Source organism: Lepidochelys olivacea, assembly GCF_965140295.1.
Source record: "Lepidochelys olivacea isolate rLepOli2 genome assembly, chromosome: 2".
Taxonomy (NCBI): domain Eukaryota; kingdom Metazoa; phylum Chordata; order Testudines; family Cheloniidae; genus Lepidochelys; species Lepidochelys olivacea.
This window is the reverse complement of record NC_140412.1, coordinates 230,485,989-230,510,917: the sequence shown is the minus strand read 5'-3', so window position 1 is coordinate 230,510,917 and position 24,929 is coordinate 230,485,989. Positions and strand designations below refer to the sequence as shown.

Sequence of the window (24,929 nt, the reverse complement as noted above, 5' to 3'; positions counted from 1 at the left end):
TCCCACTAAGGGTATATCTGCACTGCAGTTCCATGCTTAAGCTCAGGATCAAATATAACACACCACCCTTGCATCTACACTGCAACTGCATGGACCTAGGGTCCCAGGACTCTCAGGGCTGCAGGGTCTGAGCACAAGTCAAGCCAGGACCCCAGGTTCAAGCTCTGTTGCTTTGCAGTGTAGCTGCAGCCTTGCTTCAGTCTTGTCCTGGGAGTCCACCAGAAGTGTCCCACAATTCTATGGGCCAACCTCCTTAGTCCTTGCTATCTCAACAATTTCCAGTCGACTCTATTGAAAATGGAAGTCACCCCACTTGGCGTACGGTAGCAGCTCAGGTCAGCGTTAACCCCTTCTCTTCTGAACACCAAGCTCCCAGCACACTGTCAGAGCCTCCTGGGTTTGCAATGGAGACTGAGCAGGGCAAGACTTTTGTAAATCGTGCTGCTTCATGGTCACGGGAGCACAGCCCAATTTTGGTGAATCTCTGGTGCAAGGCCAGTAAAACGGCGAACTTCAGCAAATGTACCAGGAATGACCATGTGTACCAGCAGATAGCTTTAAAAAAAACTGGCAGCTTTAGATGGGTGCTCAGTGCAGGGAGCGTAGTAAGAGGCTTAAAAGCAAGTACTGGAAGACCAGAGACAAGAACCACACCTCGGGCAACTTGCTAACATCATGGATGTCTTATGAGGAGTTTGACCGTGTGCGGGGCACTGCACCCAGCATGGAGCCAACCATGAATGATAACCTGGTGAGCTGGGATGGTGCCCTGCTGGCCCCTGAATCCAGGATGGGGACTGATGAGAGCCAGCAGCAGGCTTCAAGAGAGGTGCATAAAGTGACTGTTTATGAAACCAATCCCAGAGGAGGCTGTGTATCAGGATCAACAGCAAATTCAAGGTCCCAACTCAGAAGAGCTGTTTGATTTCTCCCCCTCTGAGAACAGTCCACTGCTGAGTCTACAGCAAACCTGGTGGAGACAGAAGCCACCCTGGAGTCTGGTAAGTTTATGACTCTGATTTACAGTTTATTACAGTATTGGGAGGGATTTCTGCTCTAGAAGCAATGCCCAAGTTATGATCAGCCCTGGCTACCAGTGTGTGTTCACTAAATATGGATTGTATCACAGCACCTTGGTGTCCCTTTCTCTCCCCCGCCCCCTCCAATCAGGTGGAGTTCAAAACGGAGACTGGGAATTTCAAACAGTCAGTCATAAACAGCTGTAAAGGGTATTTTCACTGTAGTCACAGATGTTTGTCAGGGTCATGCATGTTTTTCCTTTCAGTAGTAAGGGCTTGAAATTTGCCATTCCGTAATCATTCCTCCTTGCTCTGTGGAGCCACCTGGAAACAGTGAAAACTGTCGGGGGGGGGGGGGGGGAGGAGAAGGAGGGGAAAAAAACGGTTTTCTATTTCCAAATCTAGTCCATTTCAGTCATAGGTAGTCAATGCAGTCTGTGGGTCACCAAATTATTTCTCCCAAGTGCAAGTGGGGTGTCAGTTTTTGTCCAGAACTGTGGTGGGTGCAGGGAGGCAGAAGGCTGTGGAGTTCCGTATGCAGCAATAACTGGGCACAGCCATGTGTGAGCTAACACAGCATCCTGTTAATTCCCTCGTGGATTCAGACCCAGTCCTGGTTACTGATAACTTTTTTCCTGAAGCAGGAACTCCAGATATGCAGTTACACTGTGGGAAGGGTATATTTTCCAGGGCAACCTCAGTAGCTGACTAGCCCACTCCACTCACAGATGTGCTGTTCCGTCACTGTAGATTTGACTACTTCTGCTGCATACACTGCAGGTTTCCCACCAGCAGCTTGGAATAACATCTCCCTGTGGCAATAGGGCACCACAAGTGGAGTTTTATGTCCTCCAAAGTGTGAAAGGCCTGAAATGATGGGGAAGCCTTTGCAGCAAGGGCACTATCCTCCCCCACATATGTGCTCCATATGCCACTTGTTATAAAATGTTTATAAAACAGAAAACGGTTGTAATTTTAACCATGGTGCTGTAACTGCAAATAACCAGGCTGTGGCCAGAGAGAATATGGACTGAAGCATCCCCTTCACAATACATGTCGGTTCAGTTTCGAAATGTATCGTTTTATGTCCTTGCGATTCCACAAGAATTAATTCTGTGCTCCTCCACTGAACTACTTTAGACAGTATCCCTCTGTTTCTTGTCCTGTTTCAGGCCACTCCACCTCTACTGCCTGCTGTTCATCAGGAATTGCTCACGGGCCATTCCAAACAAAGCATTTCCATGATACATTATGATCAATGTTCTTGACACAGCAGACCAGCAGGTCCAGTACCAGAAGAAGAGGGATGGAAGCCTGGAGCAACGGCAGGAGGAATTGCTGAAACCATTCTCTGAGCTCTGTCCTCCCTTAGCTGCCGCTTCTGTTCCAGGAGCCGCTTTCCAAGTGTCTGCTTCCTCGCTGAAACCCTCTCCTCCACCAAAGAGCCCCACACCTGATTGCCTCAGAGATCTCTGCTACCACTTTACCCACAGTCAACTTTCCAACCCCAAGCTGGTTGGCAACAGACCTCTAGCAGTCTGGAATAGCCAGCTTCCAGACAGTTATAGAAACCTGCGTCTGGACCAGCAAGGATGACTTCAGTTGTCTCTTTACACAGGAGGGTTGGGGTAAGCTATTCACAAAGCTCCAGAAATGTAGCTTGCTTCATGCAAAAGTTTTGGACCCACTGCTGGTCCTCCCAGGTATTCATGACAATGTGCTCATGGCCCTGTGCCAGAAGCTCTGGTCTACATATGGGGCATCAGTGGCTATGCCAGTTGTACCAAGCAGCAGCAGCCAGTGTGAGTCTGCGATGCCAGGGTACTCCTCCTGCTACTCCATCAGGAAATCCGTCCGGTACCTTTGGTGGGACAGAAAATGCTGCTGAAATGTCCACCAGTGCCTCATGGATGCTTTGCCAGTCACAAAAGTGAAAGTACAAGCAAGAGAAGTTCTTCAGAAGGCGTCTCCTCCATGCCACTGGCTCCAGTCATTAGGAATGCACAAACCACAATGACTGCTCGACAGGCTCAGGCTGTTCAGACTTCCTGTAATAGGAAGGGTGGGCAGTAAAGTTGTTTTCCCACAGTCCATCACGGTCAGAGGGCTAGAGCAGCACTTGTGACTCTGGGATATGGTTGGTTTGGCTCAGGTCTGTGTGTAGCTGTGTGGATGCCAGAGCCCCAATTTGAAGCATGGGTTAGAAAAGTCTTAACATAGTTTTAAAAACAGTGTAGATGCTTAAACCCAGGATTCCTTAACAGGTCAGTAGACTCGAGTCCCACTAACCCTGAGTCCCGCTAACCCTGGGCTTACATTGCAGTGTAGACATACCCTGTGTCCCTCAGGGGATACTGTCCATAACAGGAGTGTTATATGGTAAACATATATCAAATATGTTCTGAGGAAAGAAACAAACAAAGCAAGTTATTATCTTTTTTTTTTTCAATTTTAACAATGCAAAGTGACTTCCCCAAACTGTTGAAAGCAAAGATAGCAGCTCACAGTCCATTCTTACTCATTGCACCTCTCTGTTACCTCTGACTGTGGCAGACCTGTACCGCATTCTGTGTGCGTTCTCTGCAATTTACTAGCTTTAGCCTGCAAGTAGTTCTCGTTCTGATTCCATATACTAGAACTGCCAAAAAAAAAAAAAAAAAAACACCCTACCCCAAACTCGGTTCATGCTCTTTTTGTTCTTTTCAGTCCCCACCCCTTTTGGACTATCCTTTTAAGCACTGTGCAGTGGTTGGAAATGGGGGCATTCTGAAAAACTCCAGCTGCGGAGCTGAAATCGATAAGTCTGACTTTGTATTTAGGTAAGAGCTCCTAAACACTATTGGGATTAGAGTGCTTGAAGGGACTCTGTCAAGATTGGTAGGCCAAAAAGTAAACCAAATGGCTGTGCTATGGTTAGTTGGCATGGACATGCCCACCATCCCCATCCTCTCAGCCTGTCTGCCCCATTTTTCAACACAATAGCCACGCATCATGTTCTGCTCTGTAAATTTTGCTACTCTGAGTGCGTATAAGAACAGAGCAGAAGCAGAGAAAAGTGCACATGTATTCACACACCTGCGATTTCAGGGAATGCCAGCAATTCTTTCCCAAGTGTCTAACTACTGGCTCTTGCCCGCACGCTCAGGTTTAACTGGTCACCACATTTGGGGTGGGGAAGGAATTTTTCCCCAGATCAGATTGGCAGAGACCCTGGGGGGGTTTCATCTTCCTCTGCAGCATGGGGCACAGGTCATGGAAATGGTGGATTCTCTGTAACTTGAAGTCTTTAAATCATGATTTGAGGTCTTCAGTGACTCAGCCTGAGGTTAGAGGTCTATTACAGGAGTGGGTGGGTCAGGTTCTGTGGCCTGCAATGTGCAGGTCAGACTAGATGATCACGATGGTCCCTTCTGCCAAAAAAATCTGAGTCTGTATGAACCTGGATGTGTTCTAGTTTGGGGGTTGAGCCTCTGAGAAACTCCAATTTTTGCTTATTGAGCATCATTTAGGGTTGAGGGGTATTTTTCTTTTGATCAGGAGAAGAGATTTTTTTTTATTGTGACCCAAGCTAGCATTAAATGTTACATGCTTACCCTTGCCTTAGTCTTCATGCCAGGCACCTTAACCTTCTTGAGCACTTTTGAAAATCCCCTAGGCCCTTACTGGCATTTTCGGATATCTTTGAAAACTGGTTGTAGGAGCCTAAGTCACTTTGGGTACTTTTAAAAATGTTACCAATTGACATTCAGGGGACTACTCACAGGTATAAAGTCAAGCAGATGGTTACATGTTTTGCAGGATTGGGGCCTTGGGCTTAGGTTTTTTAAGATTTTTAGGCCTTGCAATGCTGAGTGGAAAGGGTTTTAAAGGTAGGCACCTAAATAGCTTCTCAAACTCCCAATGGGAGTTGGGCACCTCGGCACTTTTGAAAATCCCTATAGGCACCTAACTGCCTCCTGAGGTGCCTAAGGGTATGTCTATCCTGCAGCTGAGAGCAAGCCTCCCAGCCCGGGTAGATAGACCTGGGCTAGTGAGGCTTGAGCTAGTACACAAAAAATAGTAGTGTGGATGTTGCAGCTTGGGTGGCAGCTTGGGCACTCGAGCCCACCTGACACCGTGGGTCTGAGCTTGGGTGGCAGAGATTCCTTTTGAGTCTCACTCCAGGTTGTGGAAGTAAAATTCCACTTTGTTCTCCACCAGAAACTTTCCAATATGTGAATGAGCAACAACCTTGCAGGCAGACCTCTGAGTCCACACCCATCTCCACTGGATTTTGTCACCTTTCTTATTTTTGACTTACATCTGTGCTTGTAAACAAGACAAAAGAGAAGCCTTGCCATGTCTAGTTTAGATGATTGGCTTGAATAGAAGTGATGCTAAACCTAAATGTAGCAGGTTTTTAAAGAACATAAGTGTTGGTAAACATAATTCAGACTAAAACTTTTTTCTTTTACCTTTAATAGAAATTGAGTATTTACTACTGAATCAGTAGTTGGAATGCATTAGTAGTTGGATACTTTTTTCCATTTTCATCTTTGAGGCAGGCAATAATATCACTATGCCAATTGCATCTTTAGTATTAATCTCACTGTTTTTAGTCAAAACTACAGAAAACCTTTAGAGGAGCTGCATTACTTTATCTTGGAAGGACATAGTGGCAGGATATAGTCTAGTGGTTAGAGCAGGGGAACTGGGAGGTGGGACTTCTTGGGTTTTTGTTAGCTTGGCTACTGACTTGTGTAATTTGGAGAAAATGTGACACTCTGTACCTCAGTGTACTCATCTGTAAATCCGGTTAAATACTTATTTTCAGGCATGTAGTAAGGGTTCATTAATATTTATTTATTTTTTTCGGGTGCTTAGAGGGAGGTGACATATAAATGTTATGGTGCAGTCGAGGAATTTGCATAGAATAACAGCAGGGCATTTGTGCTGGGGTTCTGTTTAAATAACTGTTTCTAAATCTCAGGTGTAACCTTCCCCCAACCACAGGAAGTGTTAGCAAAGATGTTGGCAATAAAACAAATCTCGTGACTGTTAATCCAAGTATCATAGCACAGAAGTAAGTATCACCCCAATTTTTGTTCCTGTGAAATGTTGTTTAATTGTTGGACATGCTTTAGATTTTGTTATTAAACCCTTTGGGAAGCTATCACGGTGGGCAATGCATTCTGATTACTTCATTAGTGATCCTTAATTCCCAGGTAAAAGCCATACAAGCAAATGGAAGCCCATTAAACAAGTCCTTTTGGACAGAAATGAGTCGTCAATACAGAGATGAGCAGTACCTCTGTTTGCACCCACCACATGTTCCTAACCAGAAGCAACAGCAGCATTTCTCATCTCAAGTTCATTCTCTAAAGCTGGCATTCTAGCCATGATTTAGGAAAGCCCTTAAGCAAAAAACTGAGCTTATTGCTTATTGACTATCATTTAGGGCCCATCAGTGGGACTTATCATTAAGAATATGTTCAAGTGCTTTCCTGAATTGGGGCCTAAATTTCTGTAATGCATTGTCTGAACACTAAAGAATCCAACCCAAAGTAGATCTCCCTTTTTTTTCCTCCAAAGTGTTTTGCTTGCTTCCCCTTTTTGGGAAGAAAACAACAACAAAAGTCTGCTTAGAACTTGCTAATTATTGTATAACCTTCAGTTTCACATTGGGCCATTAGCTGTTCTAGCTAGTGCTTATCTGCCAAATGAATCAGTGTGGTATGTTGATATTTATTGCTTAATAATCTTACAGCATCTTACAGTTTGTCTTCTCTGTATTCCTCAAACAGACCAACCAGACAAATTTGACTCTGGCTTAAAAGTGAGACGAAAACAATTGAATACACAGAAAACTGAAGTTTTGTTGTAGCCATGTCAGGATATTCGATATTAGAAAGATATTAGAAATATATGTCAGGATATTAGAAAGAGAGAAGGTGGGTGAGGTAATATCTTTTATTGGACCAGCTTCTGTGTGTCTCAGCATCAGAAGTTGGTCCAGTAAAAGCTATTACCTCCCCATCTTGTCTCTCTGAAAGAAGTTTGTCATTGAATCAAGGAGATAGCTGGAGTCTTTGGAATAAATTCCACTTTTGATGCGCTCACAACCCTTACTGATGTAAATGGAGATGTATTAGTGGCTTATACCAGCAGTGAATTTTGCCCATTGACTTCAGTGGGGTTGCAAGTAAAAGCAAAAGCAGAGGTTTAGCATAAGAAGGTAGTTTCGTTGATGGCTTTCGAAGCTATTTATTGCTCTTGGGCTTAATCATGATGTTCCACTAAGTTTTTTACTCCGGTTTTTATTCAGGCAAATCTCGACTTAAGTTAACAGCATCAACCTTCATAAGGACTCAATAAAAATGAGTCAGGACTTTGGGATTTGGCCATTTCAATGATTGTATTTTTCAGGGCAAGCTGGAAGTGCCTTAGAAGGAGGAGAGGGAAAGGGTTGTCTAGAGAACTGCTCTAATTTTAATCCCTTCTAATTAGCAAGCTAAGTGTGGGGCTCTTCTCACAACACTGTAGTTGAAGTTATATCAGCCATTCTGTTATGAACTGTGTTTTCAAGGCATTTACAGTACAGATGTAAAAACTATTGCAGGGCTGAAACAAAGTCCCAAAGCAAAATCACTTTGACCATTTTTCTTATATTGCAGAATTTTGGAGGGCTCAACAGTTTGAATTGCCAGATCTCATGTCATTAGAAGTATGGTCTGATCTTCAAAAGTGCTGAGTCAGTGAGAGCTTTGGGTGTCATCAGCCTGGAAAACCAGTCCAATAGTATTTAAAAGGCAGCTACGGTTCTGATTCCGCAAAGACTTAAGCGTGTGCTTAACTTTAACTCCATGAGGACTATTCACATACTTAAAGTTAGGCACATGCACAAGTCTTTGCATGGTTGCAGCCTACATTTGTAAAGCAGCTATCACACATGTAGTGACCACTTTGCATAAAGATTTTTATGGTATATGCTAATGTGCACATTTTTAAATGTGTGGGGTTTCTCGCACCTTCCTTTGAAGACATGATTCTGGACTAGGTGGACCACTGGTCTGATTTGGTATGGCAACTCCTGTGAAATTAAGTAAATTGCATAGTGAATTTGTGATTATTAAATAATTCATATAAGACCAGATTTTCATAATAGCACATGCAAAACTGTGATCATATCATTTACAGTTACTGCCATTTAATCTGTACATGTAGTAATAGTGCTCACAGATTACATGCTCAAGCAGTTGTGAAAATCTGGCCTGCAATAATAAATTGTTGAATATTGAATTCAAGCATTTTTTCCCTCTAAAACTGATAAGTTCACTAGTCATTTTATTTGACAGATACAACAAGCTGAATGAAAAGAAGGTGACCTTTCTGGAGAACATTGCAAGTTATGGAAATGCTTTCCTTTTATTGCCAGCGTTTTCCTTCAAAAGCAACACAGCTGCTTCTTTCAAAGTATACCACACTCTACAAGAGTTCAGAGCAAAACAGAGGGCGATATTTTTTCATCCCAGGTACCTGAAAAGTCTAGCCCAGTTCTGGAGAACTAAGGGCGTGAAAGCATACCGATTATCTTCTGGTTTTATGATTGCTAGTGCTGCTATTGAACTGTGTGAGAATGTGAAGTTGTATGGCTTCTGGCCTTTCTCTAAAACCACAGAGGAGATGCCAATCAGTCACCACTATTATGACAACCAACTGCCCAAGCCGGGTTTCCACGCGATGCCCAAAGAATACAACCAGATTCTCCAACTTCATGGGAAGGGCATTGTGAAGCTGCAGTTTGGTAAATGTGACTCAGACTAAAAAGGTACGTCAGATTCCTCAAAGATAAAACACTTCCGTTTAAGTTTCAGGGCAAAACTGCCTTTTCTGCAACCGGGTGCTGTTCCCCAGATATGCACATTATTCCCAAAGAGTCTATGAGAGTTAGAGGGAGGATTGACTGCTTTGCCTACATGTACAGTACCAAAGGTTCAGGTCAACTCCAGCTTTTTCTTCCACATGGTCAACTTCTGAAGGGTGCATTGCTGCATACATGAAGGATTGGCAGCACCATCCATGATTGTCACAAAGCAGTCTATCAATAGTGTTCTGTTGCCCCAAATCTGTGCCCGCCAGTCTTCTGTGTTTTGTGATGGATTCCCCAAGGTGTCCTGTTTTGATTAAAAGTGGGCTATTTTATTTAAGACCGACACATTCTACCACCTGAAAGAGAAGAGGCAAGATTCTGGTGCTGCCTAAACCTTTCTACGCTGCTCCAACAGTGTACGGGACCATAAAAAGGGCCAAGCAGTCCATGGAGAAATTCACCCAGAGAAGAGGCAACATATGGCAGGTGTATGGAACCTTGTGCCCCCCACTCACATGTCCCTGCAGAGTGGTTATGCCAGGTTGGCAAAAGGAGAGGGAGTGACTACAGTACTCCATGTTGCTGCAGTTCTGGTCTGCAGAGCAGCTGGTTGATGAAAGTGGAGAAGCTGCCATAGGTTACAGCAGCTCTTGGGACTGCTGTAACTTACTTTGGGGATTGCACTGGCCCACAGAGCATCCCAGAATCATAGAGGCATGAAGCACTGTACCCTCTTTGCCTGGGCTGCATCTTCTTTGTTCTGCATCCTAAGAGATGCAGCACAGAACTTGGCCCCAGATCTTGAGTGCAAATTACAGTTGACTGTGGAAAGATTTGGTTGTGAGATTCTTTTGACCTGTTGACAAAACACAACCTGCCAATATCCTTCAGCTACGTCAAAATTTCCAGCTCAACATCTCGTGCTGTTACTCACTATGACTCTCCAAAATGACTCCTAGTCACTAGGGCTTTGACTCTCCAAAAGATGGGAGTCGAAACACCAATAAATAGGTTACAATGAGACCTGAATATAGTATTTTAATTGGACTGATATAATCTTTCTCCAGTATTTTTCAAGTTATATAAAAGAAAACTGCCCAGCAATCTGAAAGTTCAAAAGCTAAGAAATACTTTTTCTTCTGCTTAGACTGTGAAATTGATTTCAAAATGGTTTTCAGTGCTATTTAGAAAACGCACTTTCAAATATATATTTCACAGTTGCTTCATAACGATAAGATTGCTACCTTTTAAACTTTCAGACTGCTGGGCCAAGCCAAATAAGCACAATTTTCTTCCAGTGGTTTCATATCTTCCCATCTTCAAAAGAAGAAAACAGAATGAGGATTGCTTATACATAACATTACAATACCTAATAGAATGGGGGATGGGGAGGTACACACTTTACTAGGTTATACTTTCTAACTGTAAAAAGGAATGGCATATAGGGAATGTTGAGAAATACATAATGCATTTTGTAATCACACATACAGTTGCTATGCTTTTTACATCCTGCGGTTTCCCCTGTTTGCACTTCATATAATATTAACCATGATAACTATGCCATATAACTTTAATTATAGTAAGTATGCCAGCTAGGAAAACGAATAGGAAGCCATTTATGAATTTTTCATCAGAATGGAGCACATAGGAATCACAAAAAAGCTTAAGCATATGTATGGGTGAATTAAACACTGTCAATGCTTGACAGATTGAGGATCTGAAAACCAATTCTGTGGCCAGATTTGCATGGTAAACTGCAAAAAAAAAAAACAATCTGAGGAGTAAATTGCACTGCCGTAACATTGAAACTTTTTGACTTTAATGGCTTGTATTTCCAAAAGGAAAGAATCTAATCCTTTAACAACAAAGAAGTGAAATGTTTTATTAAGATATCCTGTAGAGATGGTTGAAATTTTTAATGAAGCTTTTCATTGAAAAAATGATCTTGTAAAAATCAGATGTCGTCTTAATTTTTTTTTAAAATATTCCACTCTGGCGAGCACAAGGATTAGGTCTGGGTCTGTCCCCTGAATGTGTGTGCAACTGAGGCAGGTTACTTATATTCTCTTCCCCTTTGGGGCACCCACAGAGGTTTCAGCCATAATCTTGCCCACAGTGTTCACTCTGTGGCTGTAAATGAGCACTGTGTTTTGTTGACCTCAATTGAGCAATGATCTCATATACTGTAGCAAAGTGGCAGGATTCTCCTGTTGACCCACCCTTTTTAGCAGGTGTACGAACCCTGCAGGGAGATGGTAACTGGTTCCTGATAAATCCTTGTAGCAGGTGTGGCTTGTTAACCCCACCCTGGCGATAAGGGAAGGAAATTAGAGAGAGGAAATTATGGTTTGGGCTACTGATGTGTTGTCAAGGAAACGCAAGGAGTAGTCAGGAAGAAAGCTTAGCCTGAGGTTTATGTTTCCATTGCAGCTTGAGTCACCCATAAAGGCAAACCCCAGGAAGAGGGGAAGATTGCACTTCATGCTGTGGGCTAAATCTTCCAGCCGTGTAATTTGGCGCAGATCCACTGATGTCAATGGGGCGGCACCATTTTCCACCAGCTGATGGCTAGTATGTGTAGAATCAGTTCAGAGCAGTATGGGAGCTCCATCTACTTAAATACACCCTCATGCAGGCACGTCCTTAGGCACACACGTATTTGCACTGGAATACATGCAGACTTTGTCACAGAGAGAGAAAATGAGAGATGCAGCAGAATCCTGGAATTATATTAAAAGAATGATCTAGAAGTGTTTCTCAATGACCGGTCCATGGACCAGCACTGGTCCCTGACATCTCCCTGACACAGATGAGGAAGGCAGTGAGCTGGTCCATGGTATCAAAAAAGTTTGAGAATCACTGATCTGGATTATTTTGTATTGGATAACTAAGTCATTTTTGCTATGGCTCTGTGGTTGAGCAGTCTTGTTTGCTCATTGGTTAAACCAGATAAGCCTGGAGGATTCAAATAAACATAGGTTCCAGAGGAGAAAAATAGCCCCTTTCCATGCTTAGAAATAGCAGGAAGAAGAATTGGCTTCAAGAAAAAATGTCAAATGATAAATTAATTAGTCTGGCAAAAATCTTATTGTTCAGAAGCCTCATTCAAGTACCTGGATAAGCAAACGTGCCAGAAGTTCTGCTTGCCAGAAAGAGACAAGGAGACTGGCTCCAGACTGAAGGGTATCTGACATAGCATTAAGCTGCTGCTCACTGGGGTGGGTGGCTGACCAGAGAAGCTGAGCAGGAGTGAAGCAGGGAGGACTGAGCCACCTCAGAGGTAAGAGGAGGAGAGGTGGCTAAGCAGGTTAATATTACTGGGCTGCCCATCAGAGGGGCAAAAGGAGGAGGGGCTGAGCAGAGTGATGGAGTTGAGCTGCTCCTTGGCGAGGAAGGGGATGGGTATCATTGATGCTAGCAAAGCCTCGGTAGGTAGGGCCAGATGGAAAGGTACAGCTGAATATGCCTTCATCTGAGCCTCAGTTTGAATATTTGAGGTCAGTGGTGGTTGTGGAGCCTAATAATTGGGGTTGGGCTTTTCAGCTATAGTCAGATGGTCCAAAGGCAGCTAGTTTTGATAAAAAGGCAAGCAATAATGTCTTTCCAGCCAAGCTAGAGAAGACTATATAGCACCTTATGGAGCCATGCAACCTTAGCAGCAGCTGCCATTGCTATAGTACTGCATATAAGTCCTGATCCAGCATAGCACTTCAGCATGTGCTTAACTTTTAGCTCATGAGTCGACTCTATGAACTCAGTGGGACGCCTCACACACCTTAAAGGTAAGCATGTGCTGAAGTGCTATGCTGGAGCTGGGCTGCAATGGGGATGAAAATAAATTGTTCTTGTCTAATTAGCAAGCCTCAGAATAGATGTAATGGATCTGAAATTGTAAATGGAAACAATTTTATTTACAATTAATTTCTGCTAACTTTAATCAGGAAGGGGAGGGAACCATCTTCCAGAAGAAATGCAAGAATCTGAAACGCTGAAAGTTACCTCTACAGACATAGAAATATTATATTATATTTGTATCTCCCATGTACAGGCCCATTGGCCTGACCCTGCTTAGCTGATAGGAGCTGCTGATAAGGTGATAGAGGCATACCATGCGGTGGCCTAACTGTAGGCACGGCTGAATAACCACTACTGTAGATGTTCTAGTGATCTTAGAGCCCTCCTCTAAAGAGAACAGATGTTTGAACTAGATAGCTCACTATCAGTCCTTTCCACACCCTGAGGATTCTGAGTCTATGATGTTGTATAACAAATGTCTGAGACTCTAGTCTAACATAAGGCTGAATACAGATGTGTGAGGCAAAACAGGCTTAAGTTACAAGAACTGTAAAAAATTGGCTTATTTTGAATCTAATATACCGTTTACTTATGTACAAGAAACAGTGACACTTGTTGTTGTTTTTTTGTTTTCATTCCAGGGTGGTGATTCCAAAGGAGAAAATTTGTCTGTATCTCAGAAGTTTGGTATTGGATTTGATATGATGATGATTTGTGAGTATTAAACTGCACTATTATAATTTGGGAATATTTTACACTTAAGGAGAAAAGTGAATGATTTTTGACATAGTGATTGCTATGTTTTTGAACTTCTTGTGATCAAAATTGTTTACGCAAACAAAATTTATCTGGAAAATCTTTGGACTATTGGTTAAATTTAACAAAGCACAATCTTAAAATGGTGCCACTATGTGACATTTGTAATTTTTGCTTGTCAAATTATTATAATTTAAAAATGTTTTGACATTTTTGTTCATTTCTCACAAGGTGGACAAAAGTGTGTAATTTATTAGCTCCACGGTCTGATGTGTTTACATTTGGCAATTAACTTTTTCTACTGAAGGCCTTGATCCTGCAAATTCCTCCACTAAGAGTAATTATTGCAGAAAAAAGTCATTTGGATTGTGCAATAGAGTGCTGGTGCCACTAGAGGGCACGGGCACGAGACCACATAGAGAGAGAAAATGAGTCTGCTCTACAGTCTTAGCTAACAGGCCGTTGGCTTTTTAGCTCATGCAGTAGAGGCTCATGCATTTAGCTCCAGAGGTCCCAGGTTCAATCCTGCCCGCCGACAACCAGGGTCTGTTGGTGTTACAAGTGGGAGCTTGTCCGGGATTTCAATTCAGAAGAAGTCTCTGAAGCTCAGGACATGCCTCCTCAGCTAGGGGAAGTATGTAACCTACACACCTTCTGGGTGTGGTGTTGTCCCCTCTAGTGGGGGGGGGGAGGGCTGGGGGTGGAGAGAGAGAGACTGACTGCTCTATAGCCTTAGCTAACAGTCAGTTGGCTTTTAGCTTGAGCGGTAGACGCTCATGCACTGAGCTCCAGAGGTCCTCAGTTCGATTCTGCCCACTGAGAATGGGCATCTGTTGGCTTTACACCCACACTAGGGTGTTATACCACTAGTCAGTTTCCCCAAGTAGATAAGCCCTTACCCATGTGTTTAATTTTATGCACTGTGAGTAAACTCATGGATGTAATGGGACTACTTGTTTGAATGTGTGTAAGTGTTTGCAGGATCAGAGGCCTATGGTTGTTTTTGTTTTTTTTTTTTTAAACCAGTTTAGTTAATTGTATTCTCTTCTCAGTTCAGTTCAACTCCTGCTAAGGACAATGGGCTAGATTCTATGCTGTGCCTCCCAGAACCCTGGTAGTGCACACCACTATGGGCATTTCTCCTCCACCCTAGATGAGTATCCTGGCCCGCATACAAAATGGACCTGTCAGCCAAAGAAACCAACTGCAAAACCTCAGTCACCCTTTACATTTCTTCCTGCAACTCGCTGACATTCAGGCATAAAACCTTCCAAGGAGTTAGGACGTCTGATGCGTTCCATTAAAACTCCCCAGTAGAGCTCTTCCAGTGTCCTGCCCCAAGCCACATGCCCTATGCCAGGGATTGTAGTGGGGGTGGGGTTGTGTATGGACAGCCCCAAACTAGTCTTGTGATGAAGCAGTTCTCCCCTGGCCCCTTGTGGCTCCTGTATGGTCCCTAAACACCAGTGGAGATTATAGGGGCGAGAGCAGAGGCAAAGTTGGCCCCACTGGAAAGAGCCCTATTAACGTTAGTGGGAGTTGGTCTGAGCCTTTGTTTCTGTGCTTTTGATTTACAGGAAGTGATGTTCCTTTGCTCATTATAACTCACAGATTTTAATATAGAATAGGACAAAATTCTAATAACCCGTTTCTGCTACCAGCAGAATCTCCATGATCTCTTGGGGAGTCTATTGAATGATCAAGTCAAATATATAATTTTCTTATCCTTTTGTACATATTCCGCTAAATCTCAGATATTTGTTTACTAAATATCATCTTTGACCAGATAACACTAATTCTTCATTCTACATTAGATTAAACTTTAAATATTCCAATCATTGAGCTTAGCTGAGAGCAAAGTATTGGGGAAAAGACTGTTTAAATAAAGTGTAAAAAAAAATTACTGTTTTTTCTTTAAATTTTATCTGTTATAGAAATATTCCTACACCCCTGTGAAATTGAAGTATATTTAATATATTTGTAATTTACACATGTTTTATATGTGCATTTTTATAACTGCTTCATATTTGGCCCTTTTGTTTATATTCTTAATGTTAATTACATCAAATACCTAATTAAATTAAATTGTTAGAATGAGACAGAGAAGTTACAAACTATTTTTCCAAAAATAGAAGAAAAAAAAGTGATGCATCCCAATGGCAGAATTTTGAGATTATCTCATTGAATTCTCCATTAACAAGTAACTCTTCATCTGTCATTTTGAACAATTGCTTCCTGGATTTACTTCCTCTAGAAAAGTCAGAGCAAATAAAGACCCATGTTACACCAAGAGACTTCATTATCCTGGTGGTTTCAGAAGTGAGAGAATCTTTCTTCCATTTGCCTTTTTATTTATAGGAGTTAATCCATTGGAAAAAACTTTGGGTTTTTCCCCCCAAAATTTGCCTTTCCTGTGACTCCCCCAGTTTATTACAGAATGACCCAATACAAAACTTACAGACATACTAAGGGACAGATTTTAAAACCTAGCCTCCCATTTGCAAGGATAGTTTGTGAGTTCAAATAATGTCCCCTAACATCCTAATCTGCAGCTGGATCACCCGAGTGCACCCCTGCAGACCTTCTCCTGAATTCACACACTGCGGAATCCAAGATGATAGACACAGGTGCAGGGGTGTGTATGGGTAGATCCAGTTCCAGAATCTAGCTCTTTGAAATCCAGCTAACTGATTGTACATATCAGTTAGACATCTTGGTGAGATTAATTGTGCCTGTAGACAATTGCAAAACTGATAGGTGCAAAATCATGGTTGCAAATTGAGATACTGGTTGAAGCAGATTTACGATTTAAGCTTCTTTACAGACCATCTCTACTTTTGTTTTAGTCCATGTGATGCACAGACTGAAATTAAGGGAGAGTGGTAAATGGGGAGATTCTAAACTACCTGACAGTTTATAAGGTTATAAGTGAACATACATTTTCATTTTCAAGATAATTCCGTGCATCATAACACATAACTATGGCCTCAGAAAGGTTTAAAACTTGTCCCTTGCCTGAGGTTTCAATGTCTCCAAAATGTGTATTGTTTGGGTTTGCTTTTATTTTGTTTCTTTTATATGTGAATATCACACTAGTTATTACACATTCTTTGAGCTGTTAGGACTGTGCATTTCACCAGAAAAAATGATGCTGATGGTGTAGGCTCTGCTAATGTTATTTCCAAAAAGGTCTCTTAAAAATCTATCATTGTACATTCTTATGCTTTAAGATATGCACTTGCTATTGTCTGTTCTTACATATTAAGATGTTACAGTATAATGTATAACTGTCTGTCTGTAGCATTTAGGAGGAGGCATGTAATGCCCCTCTACTGTACGTGTGCATCACCACTTGCTTTTATAACAGGAAACTGAGGTGAAGTTGTATTGTTGAGACATCAGTCAGTTGATTTTAATTTATACTTTGTTTTATGTTTTAAAGTGCCTAATGATTTTATGTCAAAAACACATTGGTTTCACAGTTATGATGCATTCTTAGGACACTGTACCAGTTCCATATTGTTCTGTAATGGAATATTTTTGCAATTTCTGTTTGGAAATAGACTTATTAGACATACCTGTGTACTGCTTCTTTTATCCTTAAGACGTACCTATTAAAAAACACAGTTGCTGAACTAGAAACCCCATGTTGACCTTTAGTTTGTGCAATAAAGCCCTACTTTCTGTTGATTTATTTGGTGCAGATTTTCATTGAATAATACTGTTGGGGTAACTATTGCCTGCTTAACTAGTTAAAATGTTAACTAGAAAAGGTCTTGAACCTCTTCTTTGTGGGTAGAGCATAGTTTTATCCCCTAGAGAACATGAATAGACCATTGAGATGTTACTGTACTGAAGCAATCACTAGAGCACAGCTCTAAACTCTAAAGTGACTTTTAGCCATAGTCCTACCATGGCCCTATCCCCTCCCTCTTGGTGGCTAGTACCCAAGGAGGTTAGCAAGGACTGTGAACATGCCTGGCCCTGGCTCCAGCTCCTTGCACCTACCTCTCCTTGTGCATCTGTGCAAAGGGCCAGTCACAGTCTGACCCTAACCTGGGCTTTAATCAAAAATCACTTCAAGATCTTCTCAGCCAATTCCCAAGCATTTTAATGCAAAAATAGACTCTGTCCCCTCAAAGCCAGGATAGAGGCATATCAATGTTGAGAACACGCAGAACTCGGCCTTGTGCTTAGCAACTTTTCATGGAGCAGAAAGAGTAATGTCGTATCTGTGTGAAGCAGCTCCCCTCTTGCCAGTTAAAGAGCAGAGAACCCAGTTTTTGAGGTAGCTATCACTTTTGGTAAGATATCTGGTTTTCAAAGGATGGACGCTGTCTCTCAGAACCTACCTACAAGGTCAACTTTATGCTTCTGCAACAGCCAGGCATTCCTCAAGTGAACTAGCAGCATCTAATCCCAGATAGAATATTCAAAAGAGTACTGCTGTCAGGTTACCAACATGTAAAATCAATACAAAAAGGCTATTTATTTAAATATATTCTTTCAACAGCAAATATTTATTTCTTCCCTTCTTGGGTACCCCACAGAATAAGAACCTCACTTTTAGGTACAAGCTGACTTTTAACACCTTGTTCATTGACTGAAGGTCCCAGAGTCCTTCATTATTATACACTGGGGAAGTTGGCTTCAGAATGCTTTGGGCATTACTCTCCACAAGAGGGTGCCAAGCCACTTCACCAGTCAGTAGCCGGTCCTCTCCATTTATAGCATCCAGGTACTGCAACCGCTTGCACACATACTCCACTAGCTGCCTGGGACCCTCCGTGCTTATTGAAAAGGTTTCTCCAAAGGGCTGCTGCCAGTACATGGTCATCAGACAAAATCCCCTCATCATACCCCAATATAGCTGCATAGAAATTTTCTGTCATGCTTCTTTCAGAGTAACCGAATCAATCCCCATCACCTTACCATGCTGTTCAACATCTTCCCACATAGAATGAACTATATAGTGACACATGTATTTCCCAGCTTCACCCTCCTGTTTCATTCGTACCAGACATATACAGACATGAAGTGGGGCTACTAGAAACCATGAGTTCAATGTATCGGGCATATGGCACCCGTGAAAGAATTCCTCGTAGTCAGTTGTCTCCACACAGCAAGTGTATATGCGCAGAGCTGTTATCTTAATCTTCCATTTGTTATATTTCAGTGGTCTGGTGAATCCCATTGCTTCTAGTGCAGTAGGTTAATAATGCCCTAGACTTACCTCTACTGCAAGGTTATCAATGGTCTGTATATTTACTGAGGCTCTCAAATAGAGATGGGGGAAAAATTGGACTGTACTTCAAGTCAATAAATGTATGTATATATATTCTGTTTCATAAATACCAGCAATTGCAGACCACAAGCAAATATTTTCCATTCCTGTGGGGGGATACCCTTTGTTTCTTTGCTTCATTGTTTTGAACGACTTGGAAATGCCTTTTTTTATTTTAGTGGATTGGTTAAAAGAAAGCAAAGATTTTTAAAAAATAAATCATTGCTGCTTTTCTCTTTCCAAAAAATGAAAGGTTAAACATTTTCAAAACAGCAATTAAGTAAAAATGTGACAAACACCTGGTTTGAAGGTATTTAGTGAGTACCGTAAGACAATAGTATGGCTTCTTTATTAAAGTCATTTTTGATCATATAGAAATCTAGGGCACAGTAATTCTAAGTTGGCACATACAAGAGAACAACCCTCAAGTGGATGAATTTCAGAGGGAAAGTTTACACTCCTTGCCTTTCAGTCTAAGAGAATAGCAGGTGATTTCACTTCTATGCTACTTATTTGCGAGATTCTCCAAATAGAATCTGACTGTTTTATAAAATTAGGTCAAATATGTACATGTAGTGGGTGTGGCTTTTGTGATGTGAACTTTTATCCTCTAGAGCAGAGGTTCTCAAACTGTAGTCTGCAGACGGAACTCCATTCAGGTGGTCCGCGGATAGTTCCCTCTAAGCCCAAGGAGTAGAAGGCTTTGGCCCAGATATCACCCTCAGAAGACTTCTCCAGACTGGATTAGGGATGCTGGTGTGACCTTGCCTGGCAGCCCCCAAAGAAGGAATTGGGTGGACTAAATGGACAGTGCACCTCTCCATCTGAAGCCTAGCAAGGGAGGTATGTGGATCCCACCAGAAGTTAAAATGAAAAGTAAGTGAGAGGAGGCTCTACTAGAGGACCTGGGCAGCTTTAGATACAGAACCAGGCATGTAGAAGGATTTCCACATCTGAGCCATGGAAGCAGAAATTGGCTTTTCCTTTCCAGGTTTATCTAATATTCAGAAAGGGAATCTAGCATCTGCCTTCCAGATTGAAACATCCTCAAAATTCAGGAGTGCTCAAGCTCAATTTAGGCTGCTGTTACTTCATTTCTCCCAAATCAAATATTCCAATCCACTGTAATTTGCTGTAGAAAAAGTAAGATAAAATTGAGCAACAAATGCTGGCATTGTCCCAGGGCTGGAATTGCTATTTTCAACAGCCATTACCATTTTTTTTTTTTTTTAGTTTTGCTTGTTTAAAAGGAAGACAGTAATATTGCACTGGCAAATTCCCCACAGAAATGAAGAGTGGAACAAAAGAATAACAAAGACACCTCAACTTTTCCTCATTTATGTAGGACAGTCTTATAATATGGATCCAGACATCCTCCAATCACACAAGCTGAAACTTGTTCCACTTTACTGCAGTTTTGTAACCATGCGGGAACCAGTCCTGTCTGTGTTCTGTGCACATCCAAAATTCCTGCTGAATTCAGAAGTGCCTTGCTTTTGTAACCATACTGCCCAATATTTTCAGCCTTTGTAAGCAAAGCAGGTTTACATTTAGTAAGTGGGTGGGAAGCCTCTCAGAAAATGTTCGGTACTGTAGGAAGTGTTGCTTATTCACTAGGTAATGTGAGACCTTCTCACAACAGTAAACCAGTGCAGCATAGAATGCACTTTGCTCCTCGAGTCTAGAATGGGGTCCTTTGCTTCTATACACAGCCTATTAAAGACAACGAAAACACTCCCACTCACTTCAACAGGCTTTGGACAGAACTGGTTATACACGGGGTAACTCCACTGTCTTTATAGGGTCCTGGTCCCACAGCAGGGGGGGCCATGTGAGCTGGTTAGGCAAATTACACCGTTTTTACTTGTTTGTTGCCTAAAGATGTTTTGAAATACCTGGAGAAGAAAGAGGAAAGTATGATGATAATAAAGTTATTCCATTTTAAACCCTTATTTCATATGCACCTGTAACCCTTCTGCCCGTCAGAGTTAGCAGCAACGAGGGCCGGGTTCAGTATCTAGGGATTCCATTCCAACAACACAATGCAAAACCAGCTCGAGCCCCCACCCAGTGACCTGGGACAAATATATACCACCCCCGCTGGGCGCCTCCAAGAGGCAATACTTCCCCTCTTGCAAGCACATAGTCTGAGTGTAGCAAAAAGCCTTTTAATAACAGAGAGAAACAATGTGGCATTATGTTGGGGAAACACCACCAACAGGATTCATAACACAACCCACGAGCAAAATCCACCCCAAGCAAATTGGGGCATGTTCTTTCCCTTTGGTTCTTGAGTCTAGCAACCCAAAATCACCCAAAGTCCAACGACCCAAAAGTCTTTGTCCTTGCTCAGGGCAGGCCCAGAGTTCAAAAGTTTATCTGCAGAGTTTTTACCTCCCAACCTGGGTGGAGATTGGGGGGGAAGGGTGTTAGGGGGCACCTTATGTGGTCCAACACTGATGGCCCCACCTCTCCATGGGGCTCTGCTCTGCCAGCCGCTCCGCTCGCTGTCCTGCAAACTGCTCTGCTCCGCCAGCCACTCTGCTCACCGTGCCGCAAACGGCTCCCCCACTACTTAACACAACACTCAGCGATTTCAGCTCTTTTGTAATTTCAGCTTGTAGTAAGGGAGCCACAGTGCTGGTGCACCATTAGCCCAAAGTGAATTCAGCTCAGCAGCCTGTAACTAGACTCCTAATGGAATAAAAATTAGCTCTGATATTCCACAGTGGAGAGAGGAGGAAGTGCAATTAGCATGTAAGGCCCTCAGCAGCAGGGCCCATACCACCAGGTATTAATACCTGTTCCCAGCCTCTCTCAATTCACAGAGTTTTAGAACCCATGTCCCTTGCCTAGCGAGTGCTACTTAGTTGATAGTGAGTCCCTCCATCATAACAAAAGGCCAAGTACAGTTCCACTGTCCTTGATTCCCATAAACAGGGTAATAATTTATTCTTCCTGCCCCAATAACAGAGACACTGGGGATCCCACAGCAGCCAAAGTGACCATTTGGGCAGCTCTGGCCTCATTCTAGGTGGAGTGGGTGTGCCTATGCAAATGAGATCAGCCCCTGAAGTTCTTTTCCACAACTTGCCACACCTCACCACCAGATGTCAGGGTGGAGCTCATCCTGACTCTGCTTACACACCTAATACCCAGGATTTCCTCTTACTTTGCTAGATAAGTAACAATATGAGTCAGTTTAGTGTCCGTGATAGGAAGAAAGCACAAAGACAGTGGTGCACATTCAGTCCTGAGTTACTGTGAGTGTAATGGGAATACTCGCAAGGATCTGCCCCAAGTAAAATTTGAACTGTAAAGCCGTAGAACTTTCAGGATGGTGTCACGTTTCCCTCACGTGGTTAAACAATTTCAGACCCATTTACAGGCTCCAGGCTGAACAACATTTTAATTTTGGCAAAATTCTACCATCCAGTATCCAGGTGGCTCAGTCTAGTGCTTTGTGCGCTACTCCGTTCCATACAGGTTCTTAGAGCATGCTCATCACCATAGTATCTGAGATAATGTGAGATATTAATGTTCATATTCTTCTTCTTCATTCTTTCCAGTCACCGACTAAAGAAAATAGCAGTGTGCTGGTTTCTATAGTTAAGACTAATTTCATACAAAGAAGGGACACCAATTTTTCTTCTTTTTTAAACAGGAGCTTAGATTCTGAGGGAATCACAAACTTTGTGGGAAAACTTGTTGACATACCTACTCTTACTTCTCTTTGAGGAGATTACAGAGACCTACTGCCCCTAGATTAACAATCCATCAGGTTTCATCACCCATAAGGGAGTGTTTTCAAAGACAGGTTTTAGTTAGCAAGCAGGATTATATGTGAAAATATGCCTTAAGATCACAGCCGCTGAGAAACTGGCATTTGCATTTCTGAATATTTGGCAATGCTTTGACATCAGCATAGCAAATAGCAGACCCCATGGTGCTCTTATATTTCAAAATTAGTGTACGATATCTCAAGTCAAATGGCATCTCATCAGATAAACACTTCAGCTTGCTTAAGTGCTCTAAAACATTCTAGAGAATTTTCTTTTTGATGCAGAAAGGCATATCTGATTAGCAACGCCACATATAATTGGGACCTATTATTCTCTTTGTTTCTCAGGTATGCATCTTCAGTTGTTTGCATAACAAAGAAAAGAAATGGTTTGTTTTTAAACATTGTCAGAAACTGACAAAAATGTATCCTTTCATTACTAATTCTCTGGTCTGATTCAAATATGTTTTGGCAATTGCAGTTCAGTCCCTAAGGGGCTCTAGAGCAGTGGTTCTCAAACTTTTTTCATGGACCACTTGAAAATTGCTGAGGGTCTTGGCGGACCACTTAATGATCTTTCCAAATGTTGTTTGTACTGTTAGCTAACTATTGTAAAGCGCTTTGGATAAAAGAACTATATAAAAAAACCACAATTATTAGCTTTTTTTGTTCTAAAAATAAAAAGCACCCAACCCATATTTTAATATCAGTAGTCTTACCTTTCTAATGCGATGCATGTGGCCTCTCTCCCCTGCCATGGCAGCCCCCGAGCTGGGTTGGGAAGAAGCAGGGGGTCTCTCCCTCTCTCCCCCACCGTGGCAGCCCTCAAGCTGGGGTGGAGGGGGGTATCTCCCCCACCACAGCAGCCACATTGCTGAGGCTGGGAAGGAGGGCCATCTTTCTCCAGCAGCTGCAGCCCTAGAGCTGGGGAAAGTCACCTCTTTCTCTGGCCGTGGCAGCCCTGCATGTCCCAAATTCCCCCCACTCCCCCTTCTCACCCCACTGCCCCCTCCCACCTACACCCTATTCCCACCAGGGCCACCACCTCACTTCACATGTGTGTCTTCTCCAGGATCCAGGCACCTAATTAGTGGAGCCAGGCCTGCACAGCTTCACTAATTAGCTGGGTGGCCCTTCATTGTCTTGTGTTCAGCCACCAAGGCGCACAATTCATTCACAGTGCCACCCCCTTCTAGCAGCCAGCTCTGCATCCACAGCAAGCTGCAGCACATGGGGTCTCAGCTTCCACTCCCTTTCCCGTTGATCGCTGCCAAGGGAATGCTGGGAAATGTAGTTCCTTCCCTGCTCCAGGGCCAGCTCTATAGGCAGGGAGCTGGCCGAGGAACTACAGTTCCCAGGGCCCCGTGGGTTCTCAGCTCTCAGGCTGGATCCCTGCTGCTCCGAGGCTCCTCACTCTCAGAACCTCCACTTCTGCAGCGCTGCGAGAGGGGAGGAAGTGAGTGTTATGGGGCCCCTTCCGAGCTTGGGCCCAGCGCTGTGGAGCCATTGGCGCCATGGTAAATCCGGTACTGCCTATGGGGCTGATCGGGTAGACGTGCTCTGAGTACACCTAGCTCCACACAAAATGGTTGTGGGTGGTGAACTGATGGAAGAGGTTGCCTCCCTCATCATTTTTAAGTCAGTGGTTAGGGCACTGACACAGCATGTAGGAGGCCCAGGTTCATTTACTCCCTCTGCCTGAGGAGAAGAAAATATTTGAGCAGGGATCTCCCACCCCTCAGGTGAGTGCCCTAATCACTGGGCTGTGGAGAGGTTCTCACTTGCTCTATGGCCCAACTAATAGTTCAACACAGCCCCACGTTAGAATAGCCCATAGTTCAGTGTCAGTTACTCTCATCAGAGAAGTAGGAAACCCCTCTTCAAAGCCTTTACCCTTCCTAGGCAGAAGGGGGAATAGACTCATGGTGTCCTAGATCATAGGCACTGGGCTAAGGTACATAAGGAAGTTGCCGTCTTCTCCCTCAAGATTTGTGTGGTGGTAGCCAAGTGTCTAAATCATGTCTTGCAAGAAATGGCTTAGGAGCCTGAAACACATAACTCCAGGAGAGGGGTTCCATGGTTGTGGCTCACTAACAAAGACAGGCACCTCCCTGCAGTCCAGACTTAGATGCCTCACTTTCTGAAAAGGGAATAGCTTAGGACACATCTTCCATTGCCATCTTCCTCTGGCTAGCGTAGGCAGCTCCCCACCTATCAGTAGTCTTTTGTGGATCACCCTCTTAGGTGCCTGCTTTCCCCATGCATTGTATAGGGAATCAAGGGGCCTAACACAGGCTTTATGGATTCCAGTGATTTTCATGGTGCCTAAGAGTTAGACTTTTGCAAAATTCAGCATTGCCACATCTAAGTCCCTTATCAGCTCTGGGCCTGAGGTGCCAATCCTGCAACGAGTTCTGTATAGCTAGATCCCTGTGTCTGCATGGG

The 24,929-nt window shown here is 43.0% G+C and overlaps 1 protein-coding gene, 1 long non-coding RNA gene and 1 pseudogene across 4 annotated transcripts in view; 1 reads left to right on the top strand and 2 right to left on the bottom strand.

Annotated features, from left to right (window-relative positions):
- ST8SIA6 (ST8 alpha-N-acetyl-neuraminide alpha-2,8-sialyltransferase 6) overlaps positions 1–15,217 on the top strand; it is a 41,591-nt gene extending 26,374 nt beyond the window's left edge. Inside the window, exons 6-10 of the mRNA XM_084621028.1 lie at positions 3,726–3,838; positions 5,989–6,081; positions 8,354–8,826; positions 13,305–13,377; positions 14,472–15,217. Of these exons, the coding sequence (XP_084477154.1) occupies positions 3,726–3,838; positions 5,989–6,081; positions 8,354–8,822 (675 nt within the window). The 3' untranslated portion in view covers positions 8,823–8,826; positions 13,305–13,377; positions 14,472–15,217. The remainder of the gene's footprint in view (positions 1–3,725; positions 3,839–5,988; positions 6,082–8,353; positions 8,827–13,304; positions 13,378–14,471) is intronic.
- The window catches only part of LOC311516694, a 41,323-nt gene extending 17,892 nt beyond the window's left edge, over positions 1–23,431 (bottom strand). Inside the window, exons 1-2 of one of the 2 annotated variants that reach the window (XR_014710485.1) lie at positions 23,204–23,431; positions 20,449–20,598 (exon numbers count right to left, since the gene is read on the bottom strand). This is a non-coding gene — a long non-coding RNA (uncharacterized lncRNA). Of the gene's footprint in view, positions 1–20,448; positions 20,599–21,172; positions 21,416–23,203 lie in introns of those variants that run through there. The other variant, XR_014710486.1, reaches the window with a different exon arrangement.
- On the bottom strand, positions 17,912–18,807 carry LOC311515654 (ubiquinol-cytochrome-c reductase complex assembly factor 1 pseudogene; annotated as a pseudogene). Its single transcript has one exon. The product of its transcript is annotated as a ubiquinol-cytochrome-c reductase complex assembly factor 1 pseudogene (transcript).
- Positions 23,432–24,929: the final 1,498 nt, after the last annotated feature.